Here is a 22,059-nt window from a genome sequence, read left to right as displayed (position 1 = left end):
TATCACTTTGCATCTCTTCCATTTGAGATATTGGTTATATTCATTTGGATAATTCACTGTCATACCAAGTTTCCTTTAACCACCTCTTTGAAACCCAATTGAAATTCAAGTAAAAGAGAGGGAAGAAAATGTAAAAGCTGTATAAGCTTCAACTTTTGTGTGTTATGTTTATTTTCCTCTCTCGGAAAGTGGTGTTCTCTCACTCAAAGTGAGGAGGAGTAAGAAAATATGTCAGTTCAGTATCTGGGAATTTAGTAATGAAGAATCATTAATTTTTAGGAACATAGATGTGTTCTTAGAAGACTTTGATTTGGTGGAATTGCTGATGTTCTGCTGAGAAAAGTATGAACAAAAATGTTAACACCTCACTTTTTTTTCCATTTCATAAACCACAGAAGTGCTTCACCCATGTGCTCTTTCAGTTCATCTTAAGGTCCTTAAAGTGCTTCAAACAAATGCAAGCATACGAGACTAAAACAAAGTGTGTAGGAATTTTTAACTCCTGCACGTTAAAAATAATACTTACTTTCCATGATTAGTCAGATGGAAAACACTTTTTTTAATTGCCTTTCATGTTAAAGTGATAAAGTGATTATTTTTCCTTAATACTATGTTTCTTAATATGGCATATATCAAGAATGGATATTGCTGTCAGCATTTGAATTCCTCATTTGTGCTCAAGAGGGTTTATTTTTGTTGTGAACTGAATAAGTTTCCATACTTTCATGATGACATGTCCAGATGAACTACTCTTTGATCAGTTTATAGCTTTTAATGTTAATTTATTTATTTTGAATAATCTCAAGAATTAGTTACCTGTCACTGCGTTTTCTTAACGTTTTCTTAACATTTTATCCTTTTTAAAATTTTGGTGTTTGGGGTATTACCAAGTGTCAGGCAGGGTAATATGAATCTATTTCTTATGTGTTACTTGGTCACATACATCCTTCTGCCTTTGGAAAATAAGTAGATCCAAGCGTTGCCTTTTTCACTGAATTGTATCAGTGCCACAAGAACATCTCAGAATAGCAGAGCTCAGGGCTATAAGCCATCTGAGGAGGAATTGTGTTTTAAACGGATTAGAACATACGAGTCATTTTCAGAAATGTTTATAAAAATGAAATAGCTGTCTTTTTACTTTAAAAATTAAATACCAAGAGACCACTTCCCTTCACAGACAGAAAGTATCTGACTTTTTTTCTCTACTCTGTTTACATACGTGAAGCCTTTGAGACTCTCATTGTTATCAGCTGTAGGATAAACATTCCCCAAATCCTTATTTCTCAGGAACGTTCATTCTGCTGCTGAGTAAATACCTTGCTTGATTCCACTCTTTATAAACATCGGGAAAGAACATGTATTCCTTTGGAAGCGCCTCACCGTAAATCAGCTATAATGGAAGCCTCGTCTAAGCTTTTATTGCGAGGATAAACACTCCAATAGTTCTCTTCTAAAGTGTTTACCTGGCTTTTTCACAGCTGACTCAGTGGATCGGAGCCTTTTAATGTAGTCTGCCTGGCATGCTGTCACTAATCTCTGCAAAGCTTTTCTAATTCCCGTATGATTAATAGTATAGTGTGCTATTCATTGAGGAAAAAGTAAAACATTTCTTCTGTCTTGCTGCCTAATTTAGATGTTAAATTGCTAAATCCATTTACTCTCCAGGTTTAGTCTCAAAGGCAAATAATGCCACTATTGAACCGTAAGCAATTGATGGACAAGGAAAATACCACTTAACTCTCCCTCTCATCGCCTTTGTGTGAAAAACAAAATATTCAATTTGCAGAGATTCAGCCATGTCATTAAACTGTCGATAAATAATTCCCCTTCAGCATGTCGTTGTCAAATTGTTGAGACCGAAGGGCATCCTCAAGTTGTTTTGGGCTTTTCTTGGCTTTTTAAAAATAATATATCCTATTGTAACACACATGCTCAGCTTCCCGTTACTTGAGCTAGGGGCCTGCTTGTTTCGTGATCCCAGTGATTAGTTCACGGGTGACAGAGCTGAGTTGACCAGAAATGAGAACCGCGGTTTGACCTGATTTTTTCCTGGTTATCCCAAGCTTTAAGCTCAGTTTCTTTTATTATTCTATCTCTATTCTGTCTTCTCCATCCATTTCTTCTGTCCGTAACTCAGAAGTGGTAGCTCCTTGTTGCTCTTGTTCATTCTGTTTATTCGGTTGGCTGGCTTGTCTTGCCAAGATTTAGTGAGAACACTATTCTGCTCCAGCACAAGGTTCCACATGCCCAGAAGAGTCATTCAAGGGAGTTTGCTTGACGCTCCCTGTCTGTTATATCCTTGCAATCAAAAGGAAAAATGAGCATAGGGAAGCATATTTGATATATAGTTATGGGCAAATTTAAGTAGCTCTTAACACTCATATCAGATTCTCATGAGCAAATGATAGCACAGACCTGTCTGCTGTCCTGCTAAAATCACTTACTGTCGAATGTAAAATATCTACTTGTACAGTATCAGCATGTTTAGAACTACTGCTGTTTTGTAAACTGATGATAGTGATTTACTTTGTATTATTCAATTTAAAAAGAAATAGAGTTAAGCACTGGTTTAGAAATACAGCAGAGCCCTCCTATGAAATACGTATTTTCAAGTCTCTCACTTGTTGTTATTGACGGTGATTCAATTCCACCATGAATCCATGAATTGCATTTCTAGTTTATATGCAGGACTGTTTTGGTTGAGAACATGATGAGTGCCAGATTGTGCAGTCTTTACTTTGGCAAGACTCATAACTTTGAGCTCAGCTTTGTTCCAGAAGCGTGTCTTAACATCCTGCCCTGGTGCATTCGGTCCTAGGAAGGCCACTGGTCCAGTGAAGACCGTGGGGATGCTCCAGCTCATTTCTGGGAGCCGCTAGATCAACACCTGCTGCTAAGTCAGCTGGTTGCTTTAGAAAATCAAGTCTTAGGAGACCATTTGTACCTTCTTTGTCTTTAAATGTTTCTTCAGTGTTTATTTCAGAACACTTTTAGCAAAGCACAATTAGTTTTTAAATCATGAAGGGTTAATAGTGTCAGCACAGAGCTGAAGGAGTTAAACAGGCACAGATCAAAATACTTCAGTGTCTAGAGGGATGTGTTTAAATGAACACTGCAAGGTTGGCAGGCCTCCAAATTAGCATAGTTTAAAGAATTCAAGGTACATTTAATTGGATCCTTCTAATCCCTTTTCCCTCAGAATGAGCATTTTAACAGTTTAATTCCTTTTGCAACCCCCACACATCCCTTACTCCAGTGGCCCATCTAAAATAAAAACTGTGAACTATAAAAGGCCTAGACAAGTTCTAGCTGCTGTCAGCAACAGCAGGATGGAGTCCTAAACACTCCACTCCGTTGGATCTGATGGTTGAAATTGCAGAGAATCTCAGGTAGGGCTAAACCTTGCACCCGGCAGGTTAAAGCGCTGCGTGTGTGCCAGGAGTTTCGGTCGGTGTTGGCATCGCGAGGAGCCGCGTTGAAACACAGGAGGCAGCTCCGCTGTCAATGTTGAAGCGCAGCCGCTGGTCTGGGGGCCGAGGAGCATCTGGGGTGTCAGGGGAGGACGGGGCAGCACCGCGATCGGGAGGCGAGAGGAGTGTGCGTGAGGAGCAGGGACCGCACACGGTTACCGCCGTGCTGCTGCACAGAAGGAGCAGAATCCTCCTGCGCAGCAGCGGCGCAGCAGGCAACACCTAGCAAGAAAATAACTTACATAAATCAGACAGACATATTTACTCTGCAAATAGGTTTAAGCTTTTAATCTCCCTTACTTGTAGCAACAGTAAGTAAAGATGTGAAGAGGCTTTTGCTTCTGCTTTTCAGCAGTATCCTCCTTTGCTGTCATGACTTTTAGTTTTGGGGATGTTTATGAAGTATTTATTAGCTAATGCCATTGTGTTGTTGCCAACCATACTTAATGTACTTTAACCTACTTGAATTATTGGTTGTTAAGAAAAATTACTAACTAGCTGTTCAGTGATCACCCTTTTACTACCTTTAATGGCCTTTGTTAATTGTTTGCCACCTGCCATTGATTTCAAGTTATTTGAAGCAGAGAAACATTGTGAAATACTAAAGAAAAACCTGGGCAACAGCTCTATTTGATTGAGCCTTGCCTTTTCAGTAAGCAGATCAAACCAGAATCTTAGTTTCCAGGAATCTGGAGCCTTCTGAATGTGAAACTGAATACCAGTACAATTTCCACGCTCAGCCTGTGCTTTCCAATAGGCAGAGGGGCAGCAGCGTTCATACAAGAGTGAATGAAGTTGACTGGAGTTGATAGGATTTTTAGGACATGGAGCTATCCAGTTACTCAAAAGCAAAGGTTTAATACTGCTGTCTGTTAATAAAAGCAGTGTTCAAAGCTAGTCGACTCATGTATCAAAAATAGTCCTGTCAATGTATCGATTAGCCTAATGTCAAAGAGATTATGGAAGTTGAGCTCTGCAAGTACTATAAAATGTCATTATTAATTATTCTTTTAAAGAAACAATTTCAAAACTGTTTCATTTTTTACACAGATACAATAGTCTCCTCCAGCTGTTGCGCTAGTTTAGACTACATTGTCACCTACCTCTTCAAGCACCTCTCTAAAGGCAAGAAGACTCCAAGATGTAGAGAGATTTCCCAGGATGGACAGAGATTGCTTCATTTCATGCAGCAGAACCCAGATGTTCTACAGCAGGTGAATTAGCAGTCTTTTCAATGGGCTATTATTAAATTTCTGAATTTTCCTGGTGCTTTGGTGGTACTGGACCCCGGGGTATCATTGGCTATTTAGCAACAGAACAAACTTCCCCTTGCTGGTATGCAACCCTGAGTCGCTTCAGCCATGTTCTCATGAAAACCAAAGATCGAAGGTGGCTTTTGTCAGACTGAAAAGTATCGATGCTATATTTGGCTGTAAAAACTTGGCTCTTAAAACTTGGTGTTTCATTTTTGCTTGTGAAGGTGTGTAAGATCATCCGTACATTTCTATAGGCAAATGGGAAGGATTTTATGAGAAAGAACAAATTCCGGCATTGAAACACACACTTTGATAATTAAATGTGTAAATGACATGGCTGTATGCTATTGAGTTTCAATATTTTATTTTGCAGTAGGTGACTCAGTGGGGTTTTTTTCTGTTAAAGATAAATACAATAGAAATTCAATCTCATGCTTCTGAAAAGGAAGTGGCCGCTGCAGCTCTTGGGAGAGATTTCCCTTCCCGTCTCTGTCAGGTTCATCACAGCCCACGTCCATTACGGGGAGGTCACAATGTTCATAGCTATGTATCTCCACATCTGCTCTGTGCGACATTCCCTTAAAATCTCAATCAGCTATTTGAAAATGTGTATTTACAAGAATCTCTGGATTCCTAATGCAGTTGCAAAGATGCTGTTTGAGGAGACGTGTCTGGAGGCTTTTAATGAAAACGGAAGTTATTAACAAAATGCAAATGACTCGTGTGGTTGTCTTTGTGTTTCCCTAATAGATACGCTGTCATTTGGAAAAAGCCTGGCGTACAGTCACCACAGTTATTGTTGTCATTTGTTTACTCTTCTAATTGAAGGTGAAAAGTAACTAATGGTACCTAATATATTCCTGGCAGTATACAGCATATTGTGAGGATATTAATGATGTTTATTATTGACATCATTATCAGAATACGATGATTCCCTTGTCATATTACAGGTTCTTATGTTTTACTTGCCTGATAGGGGTTTCATGGCAAGTAGCAGTGAAGTCAGCGCTGGGCTGTGTCAGATTGCTCAGTACCGTACTGTGTGTGCAGTGATTTGAGCAGAAAGGACAGAACAGCAACCTGGGCTCTGGACTTCCCTGCGTTTGTGGCAATCTTGATGTAATAACTTTGTTAATATGCAGTAATCTTTCACTTCACAGCATATGACTAGGTGGTGATCTGTCTTTATTAACTTCAGGTTCTGCGGAATACGTTACATTTATTTTGAATGCAGGCTTTCACATACTCTTTTAAATATTAATGGCTGGTCTCCAGTAGTCAGCATAAATATGATTTGCATTAGCACTAGTCATATCATATTGAGTGCCTCTGATGTCAACTACTCAGTGTACTAATATCTGACATCATCTCCCGAGGTCACTGACAACTTTGACCTTTATTCTCATGCACAGTTTCTGTTGTCTCAGAAGCTCTTTTGAATTGATTTGAAATTTTGACTCTTCCCTTTATGAGGCAGTAAAATTGATAATTATTCAGATGGGAACTGAGCACTGAGTGAAAAATCAATTCCACCCGCTCTCTGCTGCGTATAAAATTACTTCTGAGTCTGCTGGACTGAACGGATGGCCAAGGTAAAAGCAGCAGGCAGAAATAGTAGAGAGGATTAGCTGGACGAAACTAATAGCCTAAAGGGATGGCTTTTGAGATGAGGGAGTGGGCCGGTTGGGGGTTATTATCAGCAATGATGGGACTCATTGATCATATGTTTACATCAGGTTTCCATTGGGTTATAAATCAGCCCTGAATAGAAACGGAACCCAAGGCCTCGCGTTTTACCAGGGGGATGGTGTATTAGATTATTCTCACTTTCACACTCAGATGAAAAGTGAGACATTGATTATTCATCGGCTGGCCATTAAACACCGGTTTTATAGATGATTTGACTATCATGGAACCTAATGAACAAGGTTGCTGCTTCATAACTAGAGGTTTCAGTTTTCAAGACATCTGTGTCGGTTAAGTAATGCATAACCCTATTAAAAGGAATGGGTTACAAATTGCTTAACAGTGCTGAAAAACTAGACCCTAATGACTAATTGTGCTTTGAGTTTAGAGAGGTTTGTCAGCTCTTTAAACTAAACTGATGCAATGATAACTGCAATTATTTACTAGTTAGAACATTTCTTCCAAGTTGGATCTCATGAAGTAGCTGGATAATTAAAATTTCCAGCAGGTTCGGGTCGATGGATACACGGATGTCCCCGGGCTCCTGTGCCGGGCGGGGACTGCGGACCCTTCTGCCGGACCTGGGGCGCGAACCGGTGTCACCGCGGCAGCGGCGCCATCGGGGCGGAGCGGGGCGGCACCGCGCCCCCTGCCGGCGGGGCCGGGGCGGGCTGCGGGGCCGGAAGGCGGCTCTGCCGTGTTCCCCGCCTCCCCGCGGCGCGGCGGGACAGCCCCGCCGTGTTCCCCCGCCTCCCCCCGGCCCGGGCAGGGTGCGGGTCCGAGCGCCCGGCGGAGCGGCCCCTGCTCGTCCGTCCTCGCGAGTTTGCGGGGGTGTCGCGGTGATCTGCGGCACGTTGCGATTTCTCAACAGTACCTGTAATAGCGGCAGCATTATTTCATGGCTTTTCTGTTTATATACCTGCAGCTGAGCACTCGTTTGCTATTAAGTGGGGTGATCCAGCATCTGAATGCAGTTGAGGTGATAGGTGCAGATTGGGGCTTTACTCTTTAGCCTCTGGCGTGACAGAAGTGCGTACTTGAAGTTTATTAATTCTCGTTTGTTTATGTATGTCCTATAGCAGCTCTGGTTTATTAATACATAGATGTGACTGTACAGACACGTCGAAGTAAACCAACTTTTTAATGTTTAGGTGTAAGTTACAGCATACTTTCAACACCTAACAGTGGCTGTTGGCTTTGGCCCCGCTTTTTGCTGTGCTACAGGCTTTGTGCCCCCAGGCGAACTACTTACTTAGTCTGAGCTTAATCTGCAAGCAACTGCTTCATGATGGTGTCTTACAACCAAACTGAATTATCGCGTGTAAAGTAATTTGAGATATATGGATAGGAAGCGGTATTAAGTTTATTACATTCAACTATTGCTGTTACATTATGTTGTGTTATAAGTACTTTAATAAATAATTTTTAAAAGCTCCTACTTTCATATGCTGTTATTGCAGGATTGACAGGTGAAACCAGTGTTTGCTCTGCTTTATAAATGAAAGTATAATTTTTGGTTTTAAGATGCTGTCTTTATCTTCTGTTATTGCTTATTTTGCTGAATTGTACACATTAGGCTCTTAGTTCAGTTTGAGTGCAGTAAAGTATTATTCATGTTAGTTACTTCCAAAACTCAATCAGTTTCGTAGTGTCTTTCACCCATAGTTCTGATAAATGTTCTGCGGAGCCATGCATGATAAGTAAACAGTTCTGTTTGCATAGCCGTTATTGAACTAATTCTTTGCTAGATGCGAGAGGGGGTAAAGGGTTGGCTGGTTGGATGGAAACAGGATTTCAGTGGTGTTTCAGTGCTCAGTGCCTGTCCTGGGTTTGTCTTGGAGAGGTGCATGAGGTGTAAGGTCATGAATGAGGGTATCACGTGGTGAATATGTCCTGTGCATCAATTTCAGGAGGACTGTGTGGATAAGAATAAAGATGGGTTTTGGTAAGTTTGAGCATTGCTGGGGTCAGGTGGTAGATGAGAAGGCACATGTGTGAACAAGGAACTTGGGGACTGTGGTGATGGTGCATGTGGTAGTGCCAAAAAGGGGTTGAGAGTGAGGTGGGCAGTGCTGCGGTGGCAGGAGGATCTGTGGCGTGAATCACAGAATGTTAGGGATTGGAAGGGACCTCAAAAGATCATCTAGTCCAATCCCCCTGCGTGAAGGTGACAGGTAAACCCTCCCCAGGCTGCTCTTTGGAGCTGAGCTCATGACTTCGAACTTAGAACCCAGTGACAAACGCACGCTAAATGAAGCAGTACAGCAGCGCTGCATAGCAAACCTTAAACAGAAAGTAAAGGCGCCAGTTGCAATGAAATATTCAAGTGGCATTACTAAAATAAAAATTGCTGCTTTCCTTTTTTTCCCTTTTATGTAGTAAAATCAGTGATGGTTTTGTTTTTCAGATAAACCTCAGTGCCGCATGCAGCTAGTGTGGAGTTATGCACAGTAATTGAAATAGAAACCTGAAGAGGAGCTGTGTTTATAATGCATGGCCCCTGCAGAAGCACTTGCATATAAACACATCACCAAAAGAAATCTGGCTTGTACTGACACAGGGCAGGTGTACAAGATGTACCTGAGCACCGTGAGCCACATACCTGAGCATCTGCTTAATTTTAAGAGCAGATCAAACCCACAGGTGCAATTGTTCCTGTGCTTAAAATTAAATGTGTTTAAAGGCTCAGCTGAATGGGGACCAGAGTGCTCAGCTTAAAGAGGTTTGATAACAGCAGTGAGGGAGATTTTCATTGGGACATCTGTTTTCAGCCTCTTAGCACAATTTTAAAATGTTATCCAATACTATCATAACTTTCTTTATTAATTGAAAGGGATGGAGATATACCAGCTGTAGCCCAAGCCAGCAGAGACTTGGGTGGCTAAGCAACAGAAAAGGCACCATATTGAGTGAGCCAAAATTCAGTCTCAAAGTCATTTATTTTAACCAGTGACAATACGTTTAGACTCTAGTGTTTTGATTTGATTGATGGTTTAATATCATATATAATTTTTTTAATGAAGGGAACCCATTTAAATATGTTAACATTTGCACTAGTAGTCTCCCATGTACATAACTGCATTTAATCATTACTCTGATTGTTTTTGTGGTTGTGTAATTTGTATCAGCAAAATAACTATTGTCAAAGCCATCTTATCTTAATGAAAAATATGGTTGCTTCTCTTTCATACATACTGTCTTACTGCACATGAAGAAAGGCAGCAGCAGCCTCAGTCTCAAGTATATTGCTAAACGTATAGCTGTCACTACAAGAGGGCTGTCAATTAAGAAATCAAAAAATATTAATGAGCTCAGTGTCTTCTCTAATTCTGCTTTGTTTAAAGCCCTTGTTGTGATTCGTTGTCATGTGAATCGAGTAATTTAATTTTAAGACTTTTAATGTTAAAATACATCATCATTAGCGACGTATCCAAAGATTTCCCGCTCTTAATAACGGCGCTAAATCAAATTGGGAAGCTCCTCTTAATCACGCAAGCTGCGCTGCCGCTTACACAAACAGTTTTGGGGATGGAGAGAAGTTGCGTTGGGTGGAGTAACAAGTATTGTACAGAATCCGCAGACGGCAACAAAAAGCGGGGCCGTGGCTGGCGAGGTGTCGGTGTTGGATGTTCGCCCTCGGGCCAGGCAGCTGCTGCGTGTCCGCTTTTGTTCCGCCGTGGCTGGTTTATGTAGCCTTTAGGCCAGCGCATGGAACAATCGTTCCTACAGGGTCAGCTGCTGGTCAGAAGCGAAGTAAGAAAAGACTTTGCCTTGCAACGCGCGGGCCATAATTTTCGTGCAGCTGGCACCTGCTACTGGTGCACAGCGGGAGGGTTAGAGGTCAAAGAGGCAGTTGTTCTAAACTCAGTGATGGCTTAAAGGGACTTGTAGATTAATCTGCTTTATTAACTTCTCTATATTAGATAACTATTGCAGTGAATGACAGTCCGTCTTTCTGAATAAGTCCCTTCACCTCTTTCTCTTTTAAATTGGCTTTTGAGTAATGAATATTAAATAGAATATATTTCAGGGTAATTAAATGAAAACATTAGGATGATGTTGTTTTACAATCATATCTATAAGTTTCTTGTGTATTTATCTTGCATTATTACTGTTCATTGCTTTTTGCTAGCACAACAAAAAGCATAAATGTTTCAATTAAAGAAGAGGAGCTAGCTGTATTTCTCAATAACCTCGTGTGTTCTATGCTGCATAAATATTTTCAAAAAGCAAATAAGTTTAAGGGGAAGTATAAAAATGTTTTATTCCTTGTTTACCCTGTGCAATGCAATACTTTACATTACTTGGAAATGTTCGATTTCTGCTGGCCGTGGTTGTTTTATATAAAACACTAAGAGGTGCTGGTTTGGGAAAGGGCAAAAAATATTGCCGCTCTGTAGAATCTAACTAGCGATATGAATAGCACCAATAATTTTGTAAAGTTCACATTATAATTCAAAATCCAGTTAGAAGTGATGCTTGCAGTCTGGAAAGAAAGCAATATCTTTACAAAATGGATAGGGAAAGGTAACAATCCATTCCGTGCTCTGCTACTGGCAGAGTTGCCATGTGAGTAATGAAACTCGCTCTCAGTGAACAAACGCCCTCCCTTACCCCATTTAAAAAAAAAAAAAATCAAATTTAAAATTCTGGAAGAGCAGCGGCTTACAAGGATGCTTAATTGCTGTTGCCTATGATAGCAGCGGCCCATCAAAGCCGGTAGCGGGTGAGATGATGCCTGTGTATAGATCCGGTGCTTGACGAGGCGATCGCTGCGTCGCTCTGAAGCAGCCGCTGTTATTTTGAGCAGTGGGAAGGTGCCTGTCAGGTGAAAAGGGCTGTTTTGTTGCCAAAAACATTCTTATACACTGAACGCGTGTCCCACTTAACCCTGGCAGATTTCTGATTTTCAGCACTCTGGAACTGAACCTCAAAACACATGTTTATCCCAGGCTAAGAAATTGCTGTCAGTTTTGTTTGTGATCCTCAGAGATATTTGTGTGTTCAGGGTGTTTTCTGAAATCAGAAACTTACTTTGTTGTTTTTGTGGGTTTTTTTTTCCTCTGGTGTTTGCTTTTTCAGGGATTTTTTAACTGAAAATTGAGATTTGTGTGCATTTACATGTCACCAGGAACCTGCACAGCTTAAAAATAAAATAAAATACATTTCTTAAAATGGATGAGATTTGGGAATACTGTTAGTTTATATCTGCTTAGCTTAGTGCAGTGTAGGTTAGTTCAGTTTAACTTCAGCAAATCCTCCCGGTGCTTTGCTGGGCACATCAGAGACGAGCCAGTTCAGCTATTGAAAGAGCACTACACACAAAGGATGGCTGCACAACGTGGGATTTGCCCTTTCAGTATAACCGTGTTTCTGAATTCATGCCTCGTTTCCCTTTAACAAAAAAAGGAAATAAAAAAAATTAAAAATGAAGTGTGTGCAACCATTCTTTAAAATCTCTTTAGCGTGACAAGTAAAGTAATCTTCCATTGATACTTAAAAGTCCATCTGCAGAAATTCAGGGAGAATGTTAGAGAGACGCAATATCTATTGAAATGTTGAGTGTCAAACTGCCAGGGTAATGTATTTAGTATGAAATATAATATTCAGTGCATTTTGTTTTGATGACTGCATGAAATAGCCTTGTGCTCTTATCCTTTGTTGTTGTTGTGAAAGATGATATTCACTAAGAAGTGTCGGTGACTATTCAGGACACAGCAGCAATATGCTTATTACCATCTTTATCATCCGTCTCTTATGTTTGTTTGCAATGGCTTTGGTTACAGTTCAGTTCATCAGGATAACAAAAGTACTTTTAATTGTTCTACAGAAGAAATTAGAATCAATTTAGGAACAGTTTGAGAACAGATGAGGTGTGAAATCTGTTAGGAAGTTGGTAATTATTACTTGGATTAGTCGGTTTAAGCTCTACGCTCCTGTAGAGCTGAGTAGGTCGCTTTGCTTTGCGGCCGGTCCTTGAGCAGGGCTTAGAGCCAAGCTTCTGCCTTCCTTATCCTCAGATTTCCTTCAAGGTGCTGCTTGAAAGCCCAGCCTGCCTCCCCATCCCTGCTGATTTTCTCCATATCGGTGCTAAACAAAGGTAAATACGGCTAAAATCATCACCGTGGTGCTAATTTCTTGGCGCTGTGCAGGGGATGCCCTGGGCTCTGCTGGCAGCAGCCCATGCACCCCAGCCCACGCTGGAGCTGCCGGCAAACCCAGGTGTGAGAGATGCACATCTAGTGCTGCGGCAAGGCCGGGTGGGTGGTGTGATAGAGGCCAGGCTGGGCTTGACTTGCAGGTGAGTGCAGGCTTGAGCCCAGCTTAAGGACTTGCTCCTTGGTGTGTGGGGTTGGCGTCCCCAAGGGCTGTGCTGAGCACGCTGCCATGCGGTGTCACCGTGAGCCCGGGTCACATTCAGGTTTGAGGTACCTTGGAGTTCCTTGGACAAGGGGTTTAGAGCCGATCTCACACTCAGCCTTTCCCTCCCTATGCAGCTTTTTACATGTTTGGAACATTTCTGTAGATTAAGTTTGAGAGTAGCCTCCAATTGTTTTTAGACGAAATGATTTTACGTTTCCAGTAATAGCATTTTCTGACCTTATCTTCCCTCCCCACGTGACTGGCATTTTGGAAGGCCTCCCTGTAACAGAGATTTCAGAAAACTAATGATCCAGCAGGTGAAGATCCCCATTTCAGTGCTGAAGTCCTGGTGTAACACTGAAAATTCCTCACTGCTGTTGTGCATCAACTCCCAGCACTTGATGCAAGGGAAGGCCCGGGTGGATTTCTCAGGAGCTGGAGACGAGAAAAGCAACGGCTCACACTTGAGGAATTGAAAGATGATGCACACTGTAAGTCCTACTGTCAGTCAAGGAGAAGACTGAAAGATTTGGACATAGGACCATTCAGATTCCTGAAGACAGACTTGCTGGAAGGCGTTGGTGTAGGTGAAACTGCTGTTCTCCCCTCCCAAGAGGATTAAAGAAGCTGTAATTAGTCATTTGGTCAGAGATGCTGGTTGCAGACAACGACCTCATCCTGTGTCACCTCTCAGAAGTTCTGGCTGTGTGAGAAAGGACGAGGCTCTTGCCATGAGGACTGGAAAAAAATGCTTCAGGATCTTCTGAGATGAGGCTGATTGGGTTTACAAAGACCTGAACCTCGCTGCGTCTTTACATACTGCTAAGAGCAGAAGGGAAGGTGTATTAATTTTTTATAAGGTTTTTAAAGAGCTCAGCCTTCTACACCAAAGGAACCTGAAGTTTGTGTTATAAATGATGACAAGTTGTACATTCCAAAAGTCTCAGTTAATCACAGTTCTGTCATCTTTAAAAACAGCTGTAATGCTCTGTAGTCACAGCCGCTTGTTTAGAAATGGGTGATTCTTAAATAAACAGCTTAGGTTAATTTAAAATTATACTCCAGTATCTGTAACTGAAAAATCTCTGAATGCTACCAGCTAAAAAATGCAGATTAAGGGTTGATGTGACAACCTTAAATTATTCCAGCCTGAGGAGGTATACTTTGCTGTCTATCAGGGAGCACAGATGGATAGGCAAAAAGAAGCTGTGCAGATACACGAGTTTGTAAACATCTGTCAGCTACACCAGATATCCAAATACAAAATCAAGCACTTCAGGCAGCATGTGAGTATGTGACATTCAACAGAGGGTTTACATGAAATTCAGCACAGACAGAAGCAAGTCAGCATGCCCTGGAAGGTAATAATTAATGAAATGTATCCCCTCCTCCCTGCAGAAAGAGGAGGTATTTGATTCATCAGCCATCTCTGGCGATGCCGCAGTTAACTGTTCTGCTTCCAGTGTTTAGACTACGCAAAACTGCTCCATCCCATGAGATTTACCACTGTGCTATAGATGAGTGTATAGCAGCCAGCTGCATCTCTTCTCCAGCCCACCCAGGAGCACCTAGGTCTGACAGACCGAGTATGGCAGCCCTTCAATAAAAGATTCACATACACCCGTAGTTTGAAAATAACATGTTCTATCGTGTCAGAATGTACCCTCAAATTAGAGGCAAGATACTAAAAATACTGTTTGCAAACACAGAATCTTTGGCTGTGAACAGCTCGCATGCAGGATGGAGCTGCAGCTCCAGCGTGTTCCAGCTGTGCTGCAGTGACTCCCTCGCGTAGCACCAACATCTGCTTAGTGATCCTATCGACTGCTTGAAAGGCAGGTCACTGCAGGCTAAAGGCAGGAAATTCTGGAAGTATGCCTTAGCTTCGAAAAGTCCGCTTTGCATTACTGGTCTATGTTATTGTTCTATTAACATACCGCCGTTAATATTTTAACAGTGGAAAAAATAGAACAGTGGATGTGGTATAATAAATTTGATGGGCATGTTGCAGGTGCTTCTCATTAGCATTAAGTCGTCATCCTAAATGAATCCTTTTGAGTATGCGCGCATCTTTCCCTTTCAGATACAAAGTCAGGTTTGATGTAAGTTAGTACAGTCTAATTTTATGATTATTTCTGCTGGCTCATGATTTGCACCTACTTCAAGTGAATCTCCCATCCTCAGCCCTTTGGCCAGTTCTGAAGATACATCCAGGAAAAAGCCAAGCTCCGTGCTCTCTGTGACAGTTCCATTTTCACATCTGTAGCCATCCCTTTTCCGTCCCTTCTGAACGCTGGGAGAACAGTCCTCTCCCAGCAGGACAAGACATACAACTGATAGGAAAACCCTGGGAAAGATAACACTTAAATCATATTTCAGTCCATCAGCTGCAGGGATATAGTTCATGTGTCACCCAGGTGGCTTATCCTGGCAGAGTTGGAGATTTTTCAGACATTTATACCTTAATTTCTTTTCCTAAAAGGAAGCAAATAGGCCAGACCCAATTGAATTATTCCAAACCGACTTAAAAGATTGGGTCCCTCGCAGTTTTATTAAATCTTGATAATTCCTGCAGCTTCTTTAAGCTTCAGCTGTTGAGGCATCAAATGTTAGTTATTACTGTTTATTTACTTATATATATTTTGGAAGTACGTATGAATAGGGTGAACTGTTATATTCTGAACAGAAATCTGGAGGAATCTGGCCTCTATAGGCTGGAAGAAAGGCTCGGTCTAAGGGTAGGTGCGGAGGCTTAGAGCAGAAAGCAGCTCTGCGGCTGCGTTAGCCGGGTTTCATGGACTGCCTGTGTTGTCTGCCCTCCCTCCTTCCACAAGTCCTCCCCTCTTCCTATACTTGTCATCAATATTAGCGCTAGGACGTTGGGGAGCGGGAGGCTGTGCGGATGAGAAGCCGCCGCGGTGGAACCCGGCCCGTTAGAGGTGCTGAGGTCGAGCCTGCCCGCGTCTGCTGGGACAACTCGCTTAAAGCTCTTTGTCGGTCTAATCTGATTTCGTCATGCAGTGGGACTCAATGCGTGATTCTTAAACTCTTGCGTATTACAAATCTTAACAGATTTGCCGTTTCTGACAGTTAAATATTTTTAGTTCAGAAATAACGGGCTGGATCTCACTTTCGTAATAAATAAAGCCTTTAGTGTTCTTATTTCACCTGGAAATTGTGGCTTTGAACACGGAAAATATCAATCTGAAAGTTAGGCTTTCAAGTAAAATAAATATTTTAAAACAACAGATTAAAATTTAAGGTATTTAATAATATTGGAGCATTTAAATCTTACTAATATTATTAGTAAATGATGATCCATTTATCGATACAGAAAGAATTGATGATGAAAGAACTCAAAGGTCATTTAAATTAGTAATCACAACTCCTAAAGTGGACTATCTGAAGCTAGATCTACAAAAACCTACCAAGTTTTGCATGCTTCAGTGAAGATCTGTACAGAAAAAAGGAGTGTTCTGACCAGCCAAGAGCTTGGTTAATAGCTGTGTATGTTCTTAGACCATTCTAAACCTTTTGTAAAGGAATATATACCGCTGTCTCTGGTGTTAACATCCTGTTCTTTTATGTTAAAATGTGAGTAGTTGCAGCAAAATGAAATATTCATCCCAACATATGGGAGAGAGAAAGGAGTTACAGGACCTGTAATGTTGCAAGTGCTCTCTTTAGATAAAATGGAGCAGCAAAAAAAAAGCCTTTTTAATGGAAAGGCAGCTTCCTTCCCACCTTCCTGTAGAAAAACAGTTTTCATAATTAGGGTTATCTTGACCAACATTTTCCTCCTCCCCCCAAGAAAGAAAAAGGCTCTGAAAGAAGAGAGGCTCTGAAAAATTAATCTATTGGAAGAACACTTCTTTATTCTGGCCTGTTCTGTCAATAGTTCCTTTTGTAAAGAACAAACATGTCAGGAGAAACATTATTGAACCAGATCAAGTGATGCCCTGTGTTGAAGAGAAGAGAGCAGAGGCAAGGCTGCTGTTTTGAGCTAAGGAAGAAATGGATTGTGTGTTCCCCCAGCCCCTTCCTTTTTAATGTCTCTTTCCCCACCTTGAGACCTTGTTTTCTGCCTGACGCGGTGCTGCCAGCTGCCCTGCCTCCGGGGCAGCTTCCGAGAAGTCATTTTCCTAAAACAAAATGTTTCCATTTCTCCCAAAAGGCTATTTTCCACCTAGAAAACAAACAAACAAAAAATGGGTACGTTGGATCAGTTCTGCTTCTGAGTTCTGTGCTTTGTGTGGCCACTGGATTGCTTTGACGAGGCTGTGGCAAAGGTGGAGCACGGAGGATGCACCGCAGCGTGGGTTTCCCCCTGACATCTACATGCAAGTCCACCTGAACCCCACCAGCTGGTTCTGCTGCCTGGCAAGAGGGGCTGCAGGTCTCCAGAAACAGTGTGACCAAGGGTGGGTGATGGCTGGAAGGAGCTGAGGGAATGAGGAGGTGCCCCAGGCTCAGCCTGTTTCGCTGTGGCTTTGCATAGATTTTGTTCCTCAGCCAGCCCCTCTGTAAAATGTGATGGTAATGCTGATGTATCCGTGGCACACTTTGAAGCTAACTAACGTCTGGGAAATCCTCCACAGTTCTCCAAAGATTTGCAGTAAAAATGCAGGCAGTGCTGCTTGCCCATGTGCTTGCTTTGGGGCTGCGGTGCTGGCCAGGTAACTGCATTCATCTCCTCATTTATAGAAATTATTGGGCAAGATCTCCTCTTCAGAAAACTGCCATTATCATTTCTGCATGTGTTGCCATCATAAATACATGTACATGTGTTTCAGCAAATGAAATATGAAGAAGGCATGTTATTTCAGAGCCTCCTCCAGAAGCTTAAAGAGTTTCAGTTCCTTCATGACCTGAACAACTCAGGCGAACAACAAAAATGGGCATTTACATGGAGCTGTGTGTCATGTATCCAGAAATTCTTTCCTGCGTGGGCCAACCTGCTTCTGGTTACAACAGCATCAAATCGTTGATCAGAGGAGACCTGAAAGAGGGAGCTGAGGATGTCACTTGTCAGTGTAGGAAGAAGGTGTTCTATGTGGTGGGGGATTAGTGAAATTAAATGAAAGCTTGCTGTCTCTGCTCGAGAAAGAGTTAAAGTCTGGTGCATCACCAGTAAATGTGCTGTTTGCTGAGGCGAAGCTTCATTATAAAGTAGCATGAGGCTCGTCTAGACGAGCTCTGTTGCCTTGCAGATGAATGTGTGCAGGCTGCCTCCCTTAGACAGAAGTTCTTTCCAGCAGGGATGGTCTCCGAGCGCTTGTTTGCGGGTGCAATCTCTCTTGGAGTGTGTCAGCAGCGCTGTAAAACAAAGAAGGATCTGGAATGCAAACAGCTTGCTGTAGGCTCATGCAGAAACAGCACGGGAAACCCAATATATGGAGCAAACAAGGCGGCAACAATAGTTTTGAGAAGAGAAACACGGAAAACAGGAAAAGGAAGTTTAAGGCTGTTTGGATTTTGGTGCCCTTCATCTTGGTGCAGTTACGCTCCGTAATTGCTGATCACGTTTTGCTTGCGCTGTCATGCACTCCTGATGATTTCCAACAGGTACTGGTATGACAGATAGGTTTGCCCCAGTTTTATGTATGCAACTCTCAATGCCGAGCCGTACACCTTGATTATTTTTTTAAATCTTTGCAGAAAGCGAAATGTCTAAGCTATCTGCAAAGACAACACAATAGGATTCCAAATTGTCCACCTGTGCAAGTAATAAAGTTGCATAACTTCCTGAGAGACATTAATCACTGTTGGGAGAGCTCACGGGCAGATGTTACAACCTTGTTCATATTAGTGCAGCGGTACCACGAGTCCCAGCAGTTTCTTTAAACAGAGGCAACCTTGTGTGAAGCATTAGCTCTTGGTGGTGGTGTAACTAGTTTAATTGAAAGGAATGGGTTGGTCCATGAAGAAGACAAACGTTCACATGTCCAGGTATGAGATGTAGCTGACTCCTGAATGCAGTGCTGTTCCCTGCATGGCTAATGATTTCTAAAAGGGTTGTCTTTCATTAATCCTTAGAGTCAGATGTGGAATTAATAATGTTTGACAGTATGTTCTTGTCAGAGGAAAAGCTTGGAAGTGGAAGGGAGGTTTTCAATGTTTCATGTCCTGGTTGGCCAATATCAGAACACACAATTAATAGTTACTGTTATGTAAGTTGCTTTGTATTGGCTTTTTTTTATGAATTGTGACATTCATCATATTCCTTGCTTATTCAGTACTGTCTGTACTACTTATGCACGGAGGCAAATAAGTGTTTCCCCCGTGAATTTTGGACATTTTGGTCTTCTTCCATATTTTTTGCTCTGCAGTTCATTTGCAATTCAGTAACAATTCTGGGCTAGACACGTGCTGAGGAGTTGTTTGGTAAGCCAGAGTTTGAAGAGGTGCCACTTTGCATCCGTTGTGAACTTGTCTCTGAGCAGGCCCTTTTTAGGTTAAGCATCACACTGAAAGTCTTTCTACATGCACAGCACTTTTGCTAATAAATACGGGTATGTTAGTCGTGCTCCTCTGACTAAATCACAGCTTGAGTTTTAAAAATGCTTTAAAAATGCTTTAAAAATGCTTCCATCCTACAGCTGGCTTTGTTACAAGCTACAGAGATTGAAACCTGAAGATTAATTTATTATAAGAACTTCCATTATTATTCATATTTGGAAAACAAGCCCCTATTAGTGCTTGTGCAGAGGGTTTGAATTGTTTGCTTTAGTTCTAAAGCAGTATAGATCTGGTTTTGCCCTGTGAGTAATGGAAAGCAGTTTGCCTGATACATAAACTGTAAAGTCAGGTGAAGAATTGGCTTTTCCCATGCCAGACCACATGTTCGTAACTTGAAAGCTCAAATAATTTGTGGATATCTCTGTTCCAGGTGATTTGTAGTGCTAGGATTCATCTTTTTCATTTAGCGAAACATGCTGTTTGACTTGGCCTTGGTCAGTTATTACAGGCTGGTTTGCAGTGTGGCAGCTCTCTGGAGACCCTGCTCATAGCTGCTCATTGGCCTAGAAGAAAGGATTTAATGATTTTCTACTTCCTCTATGTTTGGTTTTAGGGTGTAGATATTTTATAAATGTGAGTCAAACTATTTACTGGTGACATTTTACAAATTTTCACTCTGCTTAATCTCTGAGTAATGTTTTTAGGTTCATATATGTTGTGGCCTTTGGCATTTTGGACTAACATATCTCAAGGATATCTTAGAGCATTTTATCTTTAAATGGATTCTGTAGTTATTTTGTAATTTCTTTTTACAAAAGTTGTGCCAGTCCGTAAATAAGTCCTACCCTTCCTAGCGATGCACACCAGAGGGTACAGGAGCACGGCAAGAGCCGATTCTCCGAGGGAGAACATTCCACGTGGCATTAGCTGAAGGCTCTGGTTACGTGCCAGCCCACGAGCAAAGTGAATTATGTACCTTCACTTTGGGTGCCAGTAGAACTTAATTGTGTGAGCTGATAGATCTTGGTGCTTTATAAAGTTGATGAAGTGGCTTTATGACTGCTCTAGAGCTCCATAAAGTAGGTCGCAGAAATAAAGTAAAATGTCTCAAATCAGAGGCTGGACTTGCAACTGTGATGGAAATGGTATGGATTTATCGACTTGTTGCTCTAATTAGGGTTGTCTTCATTGAAATAGGTAGTGCACCCTTCAGATGCCTTGCAGTGTCGTGCATGAAGAAACGTAGATGTGAGAAAAGGAGAAGCTTGAAGAAAAGCTAGGGATTAATCTGAAACTAATTGAGATTACTGGTCACACGTGTGTTGCTCTCCTAGATGTAGTGTGACAATGGGGCAAATCCCTGTAGTAAAGCCTGTACCTTAAATTAGCGCAGCCCTAAATCTCAATTCATATTTGTTTTAACTTCAACTTTGTCTTTAGAGCTGAGCTCTGACATTCATTTTCTACAACTTTCTTCACCTGGTAGTTTTGGTTATTGAATATTTGTTGGGAAGAATTACTTCTGTAATACCACGCTCATATATGAAATCTCAGTGATTTCAGTCATGGTTAGTAAAGGTTTCATTAATTTTTCCTTCTCACAACATCACACAGTATAACAACAGTATCCATATTCTTGTAAGCGGTCTGAATTTTCTTTCAGATGATGTCGATCCTACTCAACACCATCATTTTTGAAGACTGCAGAAACCAATGGTCTGTGTCAAGACCGCTGCTTGGACTGATACTTCTCAATGAGAAAGTGAGTACTTAAGAAACTCCACCAGATCCACTCTTCTGGTTCTCAAATAGATGAAATAATTATTTCACATAGAACCAAGTTACCTGTTGCCCTTCAAATTCCCCTTCAGCTCCTGTACTGTATGGGCATTTTACAGATTCGTTCACAGTGGATGAATGGCTTCATTTTGCTGAAAAACCCTCTCAAACCTTTACCCCAACTTCTACACCCAACCTTAGATCATGCAAGTATATAATTAACGTTTTTTAGTAAATTCTGTGTCTCCGCTTTTCCAGAATTAAGCGAGAGTAGAAGTTATGCAAGTTCATCTGGCTTTTAGATAGAAATATGAAACAAGAACACTGTGGAAATCACATCAGAAAAATTGCTTCCTAGAAAAATAGTTAACCAATTTCTTTTTCTGAAAGGTTTCGCAGGAACAACTAGCTTTGGGGGGTATTATCTGAGCGCTTACGCTTAAGTACTCGCATTGATTGCAATTTGGATCGTGTGCATCTGTGGCAGATTCTCTAAACCAGGAAATACTCTGCAATTTGTCCTTTCAATAAAATCTGAAACTATGAATTTGGATATACCCATCATGTTTCCCTGGTGACTTAATAGAGACAATATTGTCTGAAATGGAAACCATCTGAGTAAATGGATGCGAGTTGATCTAAATGTGTGCATTTTTTGTACAGCATGGCATTGTTTCTGGAATAGTGACCTGTTGTATTCGCCATACTTCAGAGCCAGCTCTAACTTTATTCTGAATTGCTTTATCTCTTGGGCAGTCACAAGCCTCAGTGTATTACTGCTTTGGAGAATGAATTGTCTATACAATAAGAGGGTGCTGGAAAAAAATAAGACACTAAGATTAGCAGCAACTGCATACATTAAAATTCAAACTGAAATCCCAGCTATGGAAGGAAACTAATAGAAGAAGAAAATATATCAGGAAGAGAAGCGCTGTCTCATCATTCACCTGTGCTGAAGGATCCAATTTTAGCCATATCCAATAGCACTGTCATTCATCTTCTTGGTGTGTTATTGTGATTTAAATCCAAGCTCTATAAGAGAGAGC

The 22,059-nt window shown here is 41.4% G+C and overlaps 1 protein-coding gene across 2 annotated transcripts in view; it reads left to right on the top strand.

The window, feature by feature from the left end:
* The window catches only part of RANBP17 (RAN binding protein 17), a 148,382-nt gene that overhangs the window by 120,728 nt on the left and 5,595 nt on the right, over positions 1-22,059 (top strand). For both annotated transcript variants that reach the window (XM_065030106.1, XM_065030105.1), the window contains 2 exons: positions 4,521-4,684; positions 20,898-20,996. In XM_065030106.1, the coding sequence (XP_064886178.1) occupies positions 4,521-4,684; positions 20,898-20,996 (263 nt within the window). The remainder of the gene's footprint in view (positions 1-4,520; positions 4,685-20,897; positions 20,997-22,059) is intronic.

Source organism: Columba livia, chromosome 14, assembly GCF_036013475.1.
Source record: "Columba livia isolate bColLiv1 breed racing homer chromosome 14, bColLiv1.pat.W.v2, whole genome shotgun sequence".
In the NCBI taxonomy this organism is placed as follows: domain Eukaryota; kingdom Metazoa; phylum Chordata; class Aves; order Columbiformes; family Columbidae; genus Columba; species Columba livia.
The sequence above is the reverse complement of the archived record's forward strand: the minus strand, read 5'-3'. Positions and strand labels throughout refer to the sequence as shown.